General features: G+C 41.5%; 1 protein-coding gene across 3 annotated transcripts in view; it reads left to right on the forward strand.

Annotated features, from left to right (window-relative positions):
- RAB4A (RAB4A, member RAS oncogene family) overlaps positions 1-13,015 on the forward strand; it is a 44,669-nt gene that overhangs the window by 19,245 nt on the left and 12,409 nt on the right. Inside the window, exons 2-4 of one of the 3 annotated variants that reach the window (XM_057735321.1) lie at positions 7,191-7,271; positions 8,528-8,583; positions 9,371-9,485. In XM_057735321.1, the coding sequence (XP_057591304.1) occupies positions 7,270-7,271; positions 8,528-8,583; positions 9,371-9,485 (173 nt within the window). In that variant the 5' untranslated portion in view covers positions 7,191-7,269. Of the gene's footprint in view, positions 1-7,190; positions 7,272-8,527; positions 8,584-9,370; positions 9,486-13,015 lie in introns of those variants that run through there. The other 2 variants (XM_057735320.1, XM_057735322.1) reach the window with 2 other exon arrangements.

Genomic DNA, 13,015 nt, shown 5'->3' on the forward strand with positions numbered 1-13,015 from the left:
TTCTCTACATCTGTGTCTCTATTTCTGCCTTGCATTTCCTCTTTCCTAGTTATTAACATTTGCCTCATGGATTGAGGCGCTCCTATATTGGGTGCATATATATTTGTAATTGTTATCTCCTCTTCTTGGATGGATCCCTCGATCTTTATGTAATGTCCTTTCTTGTCTCTTGTAACAGTTTTTACTTTAAAGTCTATTTTATCTGATGTGGGTATTGCTACTCCAGCTTTCTTTTGATTTCCATTGGCATGGAATATGTTTTTCCATCCCCTCACTTTCAGTCTGTGTGTGTCCCTAGGTCTGAAGTGGGTCTCTGGTGGACAGCATATATATGGGTCTTGCTTTTTTGTTGTTGTTTTTTGTTTTTTTAAGAAGTTTTATTGAGATACAGTTAACAGACAATATACAGCATATATTTAGAGTGTGCAATTTGGTATCCCAATCTCCCAATTCATCCCCCCCCAACCCTCCCCACTTTCCCCACTTGGTGTCCATGTGTTTGTTCTCTACACCTGTGTCTCTATTTCTGCCTTGCATTTCCTCTTTCACAGTTGTTAGCATTTGCCTTATGTATTGAGGTGCTCCTATATTGGGTGCATATATATTTAGAATCGTTATCTCCTCTTCTTGGATGGATCCCTTGATCTTTATGTAATGTCCTTTCTTGTCTCTTGTAACATTTTTTATTTCAAAGTCTATTTTATCTGATGTGACTATTGCTACTCCAGCTTTCTTTTGATTTTCATTTGCATGGAATTTCTTTTTCCATCCCCTCACTTTCCGTCTGTATGTGTCCCTAGGTCTGAAGTGGGTCTCTTGTAGACAGCATATATATGGGTCTTGTTTTTGTATCCATTCAGCCAGTCTGTGTCTTTTGGTTGGTGCATTTAGTCCATTTACATTCAAGGTAATTATTGATATGTATGTTCCTTTTACCATTTTCTTAACTGTTTTGTTTTTGTTTTTGTAGGTCCTTTTCTTCTCTGATGTTTCTCGCTTAGAGAAGTTCCTTTAGCATTTGTTGTAGGGCTGGTTTGGTGGTGCTGAATTCTCTTAGCTGTTGCTTGTCTGTAAAGCTTTTGATTTCTCCCTTGAATCTGAATGAGATCCTTGCTGGGTAGAGTATTCTTGGTTGTAGGTTCTTCCCTTTCATCACTTGAAATATATCGTGCCACTCCCTTCTGGCTTGTAGAGTTTCTGCTGAGAAATCAGCTGTTACCCTCATGTGAGTTCCCTTGTATGCCATTTGTTGTTTTTCCTTTGTTGCTTTTAATAACTTTTCTCTGTCTTTAATTTTTGTCAGTTTGACTACTATATGTCTTGGCGTGTTTCTCCTTGGGTTTATCCTGCCTGGGATTCTGTGTGCTTCCTGGACTTGGGTAGCTATTTCCTTTCCCATGTTAGGGAAGTTTTCAGCTATAATCTCTTCCAGTATTTTCTCAGGTCCTTTCTCTCTCTCTTCTCCTTCTGGGACCCCTATAATGTGAATGTTGGTGCGTTTAACATCCCAGAGGTATCTTAGGCTGTCTTCAGTTCTTTTCATTCTTTTTTCCTTTATTCTTTTCCGCATCAGGGAGTATCACCATTCTGTCTTCCAGGTCCCTTATTTGTCCTTCTGCCTCAGTTAATCTGCTATTGGTTCCTTCTAGTGTATTTTTCATTTCAGTTATTGTGTTGCATATCTCTGTTTGTTTGCTCTTTAATTCTTCTAGGTCTTTGGTAAACTTTTCGATCTTTGCATCCAGTCTTTTTTCAAAGTCCTGGATGATCTTCACCATCATTATTCTGAATTCTTTTTCTGGAAGGGTGCCTATCTCCTCTTCATTTAGTTGTTTTTCTGGGTTTTTATCCTGTCCCTTCATCTGGTACAAAGTCCTCTGCTTTTTCATTTTCTCTCTCTTTCTGTGGCTGTGGTTTTCAGTTCCACAAGACAAAATACTGCTGATACTGCTTGATACTGCTGTCTGCCCTCATGTGGAGAAAGCTATTCAGGAGGCTGGTGAGTGCTTCCTGATGGGAGGGACTATACATTGGTTTTTTTTAAGATATGATGCTATCGCGCACTTAATAGACTGCAGGATAGTGTAAATACAACTTTGTATGCACTGGGAAACCCAAACATTTGTGTCACTCATTCTGTTGCAATTTTTGCTTTATTGCAGTGATTTGGAACTGAACCGGTAGTAACTCTGAGGTAGACCTGTGCATCCCTTTACTCTCCCCCACTTATAATTGTCTTAAATATTTCCTCTTCTTATATTTAGAGTTACATGAAACATTGTTACCATTTTTGCTGAAACAGCCAAGCATACTTCAGAACACTCAAGCAGAGAAGTAAAGCCTTTTGTAATTAGGCATATTTTTATTTACCATGTTCTTCCTTCCTTCCTGGTATTCCATGATTCCTTTGATTACTTCCTTTGGGGGATTTTTGTTTGTTTGTTTGTTTGCTTTGTGTTTTTCTGACCAGGGATCAAACCCGGGCCCTGACAGTGGACGTGCCAAGTTCTAACCGCTGGACCGCCAGGAAATTCCTTTCCCTTTGGTGTAGAGAACTTCCTTTAGCCATTCTTTTAGGGTAAATCTGTTGGTGACAGATTCTGTTAGTTCTTTTTCTTCCTGTGAGACTGTCTTGGTCTCTCTTTCATTCTAGAAGGATATTTTGAGGATATAAAGATGTAAGATTCTGGATGGAGAGTTCTTTTCTTTCAGCCCTTGGCAATATTGTGCCACTTCTGGCCTCAGTGGTTTCTGATGAGAAATCTGCTGTCAGTTGGATTGTTTTTTCCCAGTAGGTAAGGTATCATTTTTCTCTGGCTGCTTTCAAGATTTTTTTGTTTATTTGTCTGTCATTTTTACAAGTTTAATTATGATGTTTCTTGGCATGGATGTACTTGGATTCTTGTTTGGAAGAATCTGGCTTTTTGAATTGACTGAGCTTTTCGAACCTGGGTTTTTGTGTCTTGCTAAATTTAGAAAATTTTCAGCCATTATTTCTTTGAGTACTTTTTCAACACCATCCTCTTTTTTCTCTCCTCCTGGGACTCTGATGACATGAAAGTTAGGTATGTTTTTATAGTCTCAAAGGTCCATGAGGCTCTATTAATATATTTTCAGTCTGTCTTCTCTTTGTTGTTCAGATTGGATAGTTCCTATTGTTTTGAAACCCAGTTCACTGATTGTTTCCTCTGTCCCGTTTTGTTTTGAGCCCATCCACTCACAGAGCTACATATGTCAGTTATTGTATTTTTCAATTCCTGAATGTCCATTTGGTTCTTCTATATATTTTCTCTTTCTTTGGTGTGACTTGCTTTTTGCTGAAGATTTCTCTTTTTCATTTGTTTCAAATATGTTCATATTGCTTGTTGAAGCATTCACGATGGCTGCCTTACAACCTTTGTCAGATTTTTCAGATGTTTCTATCATCTTAGCACTGAATCTATTGATAATATTTTTTCTTCCTGTTTGAGATATTTCTGGATTTCGGTATGATGAGAGATTTTCGTTTGAATCCTGGCCATTTTTGCGTTGTGTTATGAGACCTTAGATCTTTACAGAAGTCTTTTGTTTAATTTGTATCTGCTTTTGGGCACTGCCTCATGAAGGTGGAAGTCCAGGTTGCCCACCGAGCTTTCACGGTCACGGACGCCAGCGGGGAGGGGCTGCTCCTTGTGCTGTGGGGTCTGGGTGAGAGCTCCAGTGTCCTGTCCCCCACACACCACCACCACGTGTCCACTGTCATAAATAGCTTGCAGGGATGAGGGCCCCAGCTCTGTATCTGGTCTATTTAACACCACCCTGCTGGAGGTGTTGGGGAACCTCATTACAGCCTTGGAAGGGTGGCTGTCCAGGCTCCCCACTCAGCCTTGCTGACGTGGGTGGGGTGAAGCCACAGTTCTCCCTATAGTGTTTATCTGGAGTAGAGCAGTTTTTTGTAAAAGTTTTCTCTCTTGTTAGGTTGCCCTTTCCTGGTCCCGTGACTGAAGAGAGCAGGCTTTTGTTTGGGCTTCTTAAAATCTGCCTCCATTGGCATTTCCAGGCTGCCGGCTTGTTCAGCTCCAAGTCTGGGGAATACAAAGGAAAAGGAAGAACCTAGAAAGCTCACCACTGTGTCATTCCTCAGACCCCAAGGTCCCTGGCCAGTTTGCCACCTTCTGTACACTTTTCAAAGTCTCCTTATGTTTCTTTTATATGTAATGTCTCACACTCTAAGTTGTTCCGAGAAGGAGGAATGGGCGGAAAGTATTTCTGCTTCATCTTCTTGGAAGCAGAAGTCTTCCTTCGTGTTAAGGATAATTTTTTACACATCAAATTCTTTTTTTTTTTTTTTTTTAAGATTTTTGTTTTGGGCCATTTTTAAAGTCTTTATTGAATTTGTTACAATATTGCTTCTGTTTTATGTTTTGGTTTTTTTGGCTGCAAGGCATGTGGGATCTTACCTCCCCAACCAGGGATTGAACCCACATCCCCTGCATTGGAAGGTAAAGTCTTAACCACTGGACCAACAGGGAAGTCCCTGCACATCAAATTCTACGTTAGACAGTTCCTTGTTTATGTGCTTCTACCCCAGCACTGTGAAGATAGTGACTTTTGGGGTTAAGGAACCTAGTTTCTTCATAGAGAGCTTTTCTTTCTTGCTGATTGCTTTTACATTAATATCAACTCTCTACCTCATTCTCTCTTTTTTTTCATCCCAGAATATGTATTAGACCTATGTTGGACCTTTTCCTTCAGTTCTGTATTTTTCTTAAACTGTCTTATATTCTCTCTCTTCATTTCTCTGCTCTGCCTCCTGGTAATTTTCTCCAGTCTCTATTCCAGTTCACTAATTTTCTCCTTAGTTTTGTTGGTTCTGCTCTTTAACTTATCCATTGACTATTTATTTTTAATAACTACAGTTTTTATTTCTACACACAGTTTTTATTTCTACACACATTCTAGAAATCTATCTATTCTTTCATATCGTTTTATTCTTTGCTTATGGATTCAGTTCCTTTTTTATGGTATTAATCATCCTGAGTATAGTTTATCAGGTTCTTTTTTTAATCAAATTCTTGGAAGTGTAATGTCTTTGGATTGCTGGCTCATAATGGGTTGTTTCCTGGAGTGTTTTGTAATTTTAGATTGTGAGCTCATCTTCAGAAGAGCTGGGAGTCTGGGACTTCCAGAGTGATCTGCATTTGCTTCTTCCAGGCATCCTGGTGATACCACTTTCTAGAGCCATTTTTATTGTTTTAAATTTCTTGACTTGGAGGTTCACTGTCCACATGTTTTTTAAATTTGAATTTCGAACTCACCTGTGGATCCAGCCCATGATAAATCTTCAAAGGGGACTCTTTTCCTGCTGATCCTGCTGAGAGGCCAGGCAGAGTCAGAGAAGGCTCCTTGTCCTCCTGAGCTGGTGAGAGGATTTTTCCAGCCTGTCCTTCACTTCAGAGTGAATCCAGAAAGGAGTTCAGATTCAATTCTGTATTCCATCCTTCACATGGTATTTCTCCTTTTGTGTCTGGCTTATTTCACATAGTCTCCTCAGAGTTCATCCATGTTACAGCATGTATCATAATTACCTTCCTTTTTAAGGCTGAATAACATTCCAGTGTATGTTTGTACCATATTTTGTTTATCATTTATCTGTCAATGGATATTTGGGTTGCTTTCATCTACTAGCAACTGTGACTAGTGCTGTTATGAGCATTGGTGTGGCATGCTTTTAAAACAGGCAGTGAGATGCATAAAACTGTCCGTATTTTTCAGTGCTAACAATTCTAATAGCACTATCCTGTAAGTTTAATTCCCTATAACCATTTGAAAAGCATGAGAGGTTGACTAGGCTTGCTCTTTGAATGATAAGGAATGTAGTTCTTAGGAACAGGGCTGGGCCAAGCATCAGCAAAGAAATCCACTGTTTGGGCTTTAACTGAGGGTGAGACAGAGCCAGGGCTGGAGTGCACGGTTGAGTCTGAAACAGGAGTGTGGAGGTGACACCTTCAGAGGTTCACCAAGGGACACAGGAGTGTGGAGCATGGCCTTCGGGGCCACAGGATGAGTCTGGCGGCCGGAGGTCAGCAGATGTGGGTCGGGGTCAAAGTGTGAGAGTGGAGGGGGGCTTGGTGCTTGCAGCGCTAGGCTGAACAGAACTAGAGTTCTTCGCTAACAGAAAAAGCAAAATGAATCACCAAGGCAGTGTCAGGCTACTGATGCCCCATCATTCTGATTCACAGACTCCATTCTAGAAAGCCTCTGTTTCCAGTTTATGGGAAGTAGGATCCCAAATTAAATATATTCCTCTGTGTAAAGAAGAAGCGAAGAGCTCTCTCTATATTGAATGAGGCAAATTTCACACACAGAGTACTGACCCAAGCCACTGAGCTTAGGCTGGCCTTCCCACAGGTCAGAGACGCAGGAATAGAGGCAAGGCCACAGAAGTCTGCAAGTGCAGGGAGAACTTACACTTTTGTGGGGTTTTTAAAAATTAATTAATTTATTTATTTATTGGCTGCATTGGGTCTTTGTTGCTGCACGCGGGCTTTCTCTGGTTGCGGCGAGTGGGGGCTAGGGCTTCAGTAGTTGCAGCACGCAGGCTCAGTAGTTACGGCATGCAGGCCCTGGAGCAAACGGACTTCAGTAGTTGTGATGCACAGGCTCAGTAGTTGTGGGCTTAGTTGCTCTGAGGCACGTGGGATCTTGCTGGACCAGGAATCGAACCCATGTCCTCTGCGTTGGCAGGTGGATTCTTAACCACTGCACCACCAAGGATGTCCTTACACCTGCTTTTTAAAAGAAGAAAGGGGTGGACTTCTCAAAGCCTATAAGTCTACCATGTTTTTTCTTTTGTACGGAAAAATTGAAATTTCTAGGCAGTTTTACTTATCACTGCATGTGCGTATTTATTTGAATAGCAAAGAGACAGATTTCAGTCATTGCAAGAGGAGTTTTCAGACTTTCAGTATCAGAGGAAATTGTCCCCAGAGCAGTTTAAAAGGCACTGGGTTAGCATGCTAAGGCAAATATCGAAAAGGTGGAAAGGTAAGTCAGCGTGTTTATTGCCATTTTCACAAAATATTCAGTTACTTCTTTTTTCTTTTATATTAACTGAGATTTCATTAAATTTTATGATTGTAGTCTAAGTTCATTACTTATGTAATTATTTATGTGGAAGTTATTTTTCACAGTCTCTTTTTGTTTTTCAGATTTTTTGTTTAAATTCTTGGTTATTGGGAATGCAGGAACCGGCAAGTCTTGTTTGCTTCATCAGTTTATTGAGAAAAAATGTAAGTGACATCACATGGTCAGTGTTTCTCGCATGTCTTCTGAGAGCGCCCTCATGCGTGGATTTGTTTACAGCAAAAGTTCCGAATATGTTTTCAGGAAAAAAGTCGTAGTTTAAAAATATTTTTAAATGACATTAATAGTTGTTAAACATTTAGTAATCTGATTTTTTTTTTTTAGCATTTCACTTTCATAGTGGGTCATTGTTCATTATGTAATGAACATATCCTAAAATACAGTATGATGCCATGGAATTCCATTTCCTGACAGGGAGTGCCCCGAGAACCCTAGTTGTACATTTTGGATAAAATGGCCATTTGGTCCCCAGCAGCCTTGTATTGTCATTAAGGCAGCTGTTGTCATCAGTCCAGTTTTTACAGGTAGAGAAACAGGTTTACAGGACTTGGTGTGTGCACTTGGGATGGTCACGTAGTAATTGTACGTGTTAGACTCAAACCCAGGCCTTTTGACCACAGAAAATATCTTTTGCTGTTGACTTGCCATGTGTTGTAAGGGAGGTTGAATTTTGTATTCCAGGCTATTGTAAAATATGGTAGTTTTGAAAGACCCTTAGAATAAACTGTGCTTTTATAATAATGGAAAGAATTGTGGAGAATGACCTGTCTATCTAATGGTAGTCAGGTAAAGGCATGAAAACAGAAAATTAATTTCACTTAATGAAGTGCATCTTAAGAATGTGTGAGGTACATTAGGTGGTAGGTAATGGAGACAGAGGCAGCAGAGGGTGTCCTGGGAAAGCTCAAAGAGTAAGATTCTAGAAATGTTTTCTGCTGCTTCCCTTTCCATCGACCAGGAGTTCGTTGGAACCTCCGTAGTGACCCGGGCCAAATGTGACTTAGTACCCCAGCGTGACTCAGTCCCCCAGCGTGACTCAGTCCCTCCTGAATTTGACAAGTGTTCACCCTTTCGGCGGCCCAGAGTTCTGTACAGGTTACCCAGACTTTGAATCATTCCGTCTCAGAAGAGGGGACACTGGGCCAGGTGCCCAGTATCAGTGGGGACTCTCCCTTCACATCCTCCCCTCTATCTTCATCCACAGTAATAATGTAACGAGGCTTCACTTTATTTCTCTCATGGCCATGTCCTAGTCAGGATGCCCCTGGCCTTTAGTTACCACTTTTGAAGGCTTTTCCTCCCAGGCTGGCCCAGTAGCTGGGTACTAGCAGATGTCCATGCTGGTTTTGCACTGTTTGGGCCTGCGACAGGCTGCTGGAGTCAGGCCCTTTCTTACCCTCAGGCCCCCAGGAAGCAATGAGCACAGCTGTCAGATGGCATCGCTGATTTCTGGTACAAGTAAGTTTTACTCTACGGTTATAAAAGATAAACCAGTCCATGGATTGTGTGGCCAGAATATTTGTTTTTAACTTATCCTTTCACATCACAGAAATTTTATTTTATAGACGGCTTGTTCCAGTTGGGTTTAGCAAACTGCTTATTTTGCTTTATTTTGACAGTATTTATTTCTCCAACAAGTTCATTCCAAATGATTGCCGCACAATATAAAACTCATGAAAACTCAACAGCTATAATATGCATAGAGTTCTTGGTTTGGGGGTTTGTTTGTTTTACTTTTTACTCTATCTTTTCTTCTTTTTCCCTTAATCTTTGGTGAGCATCAAGTTTCTTTCTTGGGCTACAGTGCTTTTCCTTCCCTTTACTTTTATTTCTTTAGAATTTGTCCAAACAGTTGAAACTATCATTGGCTGGGTTGCAGTCTGTCACTGAGCAGGAAGCCCTTCAAGATGGTACCCAGTATTCTGTGCTGTTACGATTTATGAGACCCTTAACGGTGGTCGGGTAGATATGGTCTCGTATGACGTGGCCACCAAGCCTCAGCTTTAAATATATGGCTTGTTTAGGGGTTTTGAGAAAAAACTTTATTGTCTCTGAGAATAGGAACTGTGTGTGTTCTGTTTTAAACAGTGAGTGCTTTTCATCATCTGAGTTTTGGAGAAATGAATGGTGAAAGTAAATTACATTTTCCATTGACTGACTGAACTCTTGATTTTAATGTTACTTGCATAAAACTATAAGCCTGTTTCCCTAATGTTCTAAAATTAAATTTCTTTTTCTTTTTCAGTCAAAGATGACTCAAATCATACAATAGGAGTGGAATTTGGTTCAAAAATAATAAATGTTGGTGGTAAATATGTAAAGTTACAGATATGGGACACAGCAGGCCAAGAACGATTCAGGTAGCTTTTTCTCTAACTTAATAAAAATATTTGAAAATTGGGTTTGAAATAATCAGTTATATTCTCCTAATGTACATAGTTCCCACCCCCCTCAGATTTTAGAAACCTCACCTCTGGAAGCTTTAAGACAAGCTAAAAGTCAGTTTTTCTCCATGCAGCATTGATTTATGAAAGAATACACTAAAATCTCTTCCGAGTAAATGAGTCCTAATTTATTTGGCGGCTAATTTATTCTTTGGGACCTACTGGTACGTTAGGAGGATGTGCCATCGTGTGTCCCACTGTTTACGTTTAGATGAAAATCAAGGCAAAGTAGTAGCACAGTTTTTCTCTATATTTCACTTTAGAAGGAGAATTTTTCAAAACCTCTTTGGGGGTTTTTGCTTTACATTAAAACATTCCACGGAATATTCTCTCCTCAGCACTTTCATTACACTGAAGCCATAATCAGTGTTTGGAATGATGACCCCCAGATCCCTGCAGCTGGGTTCCATGTTTGATATTCTGTAACTCCTAAAGCAGGAAAGTAGATTCATGTTTAAGTTGTGTTTTTTTTTAATAGATACACAAAGTGAAACAGAACAGATAGTCTCAATTTCAAAATTCAGTTAAATAAAACTCAATCTCAGTGCAAGCATTTCACTTAAAGTCAGGTATAATATTTTAAATGCTCAATAATTGTTTGCTTCAAAAGTATTATAACTGGACTTCAGACAGCACTACTCTAAAGTGGTAGTAATCAAAACAGTATGGCACTGGCACAAAAACAGACGTATGGATGAATGGAACCGACTAGAGAGCCCAGAAATACACACACACACGTGTGGCCAATTAATCTTCCACAAAGGAGGCAAGAATATACAATGGAGAAAAGACAGTCTCTTCAGTAAGTGGTGCTGGGAAAACTGGACAGCTACATGCAAAAGAATGAAACTAGGACATTCTCTAACACCAAATACAAAAATAAACTCAAAATAGATTAAAGACCTAAGTGTAAGACCAGATACTGTAAAACTCCTACAGGAAAACAGAAGCAGAACACTCTTTGACATAAATTGCAGCAATACTTTTTTTGATCTGTCTCCTAGATTTATGGAAATAAAAGCAGAAATAAACAAATGGGACTAATTAAACTCAAAGGCTATTGCACAGCAAAGGGAACCATAAACAAAACGGAAAGACAACCTACAGACGGGGAGAAAATACTTGCCAGTAACGCAACGGACAACAGATTAATTTCCAAGATATACAAACAGCTCATACAGCTCAATATAAAAAAAAAGAAAGAACCCAATCAAAAAGTAGGCAGAAGACCTAAACAGGCATTTCTCCAAAGAAGACATACATATGGCCAACAGGCACATGAAAGGATGCTGAACAGCACTAATTATTAGAGAAATGCAAATCAAAACTACAATGAGGTACCTCCTTACACCGGTCAGAATGGCCAACATCAAAAAGTCTACCAACAGTAAATGCTGGAGAGGGTGTGGAGAAAAGGGAACCCCCCCCACCCCCCCACTGTTGGTAGACATGTAAGTTGGTGCAGCCACTATGGGGAACAGTATGGAGGTTCCTCTAAAAACTAAAACGAGAGGCGCAGCAGAGGGCAGGGTTGAGTGAGGCAAGGGCTGGAAAGACAGAAATGAAGTGAGAGTCTGCTCCCCCTCCGCCTCTCCCCCTCCTCCTCCTCCTCAGCCCCTGGCAGCCAAGTGTGCGTGTCTCAGGCTGGAGAAACGATTCTTCTCTATAGGAAAACGGCCCCAAAGAAAAGGCTTAAAGATACTAGCATTTTAGCTTCCCCAATGAAATAGCCCAATTTCTGTCCAGCCGTCTCACAGTGAAGCCCCAGCCCACACAGAAAGGACATCTTTTGGAGTTTGGCATTCCTTGTTCTTGAATGTAAACGATCAACCAAGGATCATCAGACACTTGAAGAAAGTTCCTAAAATAAAATAAAGAGCCCCAAATAAAGAAAATAGAGAGTTCCAGGGTATAGGGAAAAACTAAAACTACAGTATCCTCATAAATAAGAGTAGAGATTACATTCAGGGAATAAGAACAAAATTATAATTGAAATAGGGCAATTAAAATAATATATTAAATAGAATAGTGCTCTTCCAGAAAGTTAAACAATAAACTTGAGATGAGAAAGGGAAGAGACAACATTAAGAATCATACAAGTTAGTCCAGGAGGCCCAAGGTCTGACCAGTTAGGCCCTCCCAAAGACAGAAGAGCAGAGGAAACAGTAAAAGAAACAATTGAAGAAATTTTTCCACTGGAGAAATGAGATTCCGTAAGATTCCACCTTATACCAAACACAAATGAGGGGGGAACATCCAGACCAGGGTCTGCCATGTGAGATTTCAGAACACCAGGGATGGAGTGAAGATTCCAGAAGATCCCACGAGGGAAAAGCAGTCACATATCATGGATTGAAAATGAGAATTGCACTGGACTGTTCAGCAGCAACACTTGGAAGCTAGAGGATAATTAAAGCCTTGCCTTCAAAACTCCACGTGAAAAAGTTTTTTCCAACCTAAAATTCTAACTCAGCCAAACCATCCATTAAGTGTGAGAATAAAATCAGAATACCTCCAGTTATGCAAGAATGGGAAAAACAGAGGCTAACTTTCATATATTCTTTCCTAGAAACTTCAGGAGGGTATACTTCACCAACACAAGGGAGGAATCCAAAGAGAGGAAGATGGAGCCACCGGGGCCCCAGCCTGGGGAACAGGGAGGTGGTGGGAGCTGTCTGAGCCCCGTTGCTTAGGGGCCCTTAGGGAGGCTCTGGTCTGCAGGCATGATCGATTAGGTCACTGAGCATTGGGGATTTGAAGCCTGGCCCGTGAGCACTGGGGCCTTGTAGGCCTCTAGGAGGACCTGGAGGGTGGACTGAGGGACACATGTGACAGAGGGCGTGCACATGGCAGGCGTCCAGGCAGAGAGCCAGTGGTTCTGGTTCGAATCAGAATGGTGCTGGCGAAGGTGGAGAGATGTGCTCAGTATAGGACATGACTGGTTGGTGAGACGAGTCCTGACTGATGTGTCCACAGTGGAGGTGGGCACAAAATGGGTGGAGGCTGCACGCAGAGATTTCTGGCTGTGTGAACAGTGGGTGGTGGGACCCTCTCCGGGGGGGACCTGGATGCTGGGAGCCAGAGAGTTCTGCCTGACAGATGTTGAGTGTGAGACGTTCGTTGTGGTCACATGGAGATGCTGGGCCAGCGGGTGGCTCTCATGGAAGTCGCCTGAGCTGAGGAAGGATTAAAGCTGAGTTGAGAGCCCAGGACCCAGCCTTGGGGAAGGAGCTGCAGGACCAATGGGGCAGATTCAGAGGAATGGTCCAGAGTAGCTGGTGCGAGAGGAGGAGATCGGGAGGCAGTGGGGCTGTGGGAGGGCAAGTGCCTCTGGGTCGGTGGAGTTGCGGGGCCGGGTGGCTGTGTCCGCGGAGCAGGAGGCGGTGCTGGGGAAGCAGCTCCTAGAAGTTTGGGCACGAGAGGAGCCCACGATGGGGCAGTAGCGG

This window comes from Hippopotamus amphibius, chromosome 5 (genome assembly GCF_030028045.1).
Source record: "Hippopotamus amphibius kiboko isolate mHipAmp2 chromosome 5, mHipAmp2.hap2, whole genome shotgun sequence".
In the NCBI taxonomy this organism is placed as follows: domain Eukaryota; kingdom Metazoa; phylum Chordata; class Mammalia; order Artiodactyla; family Hippopotamidae; genus Hippopotamus; species Hippopotamus amphibius.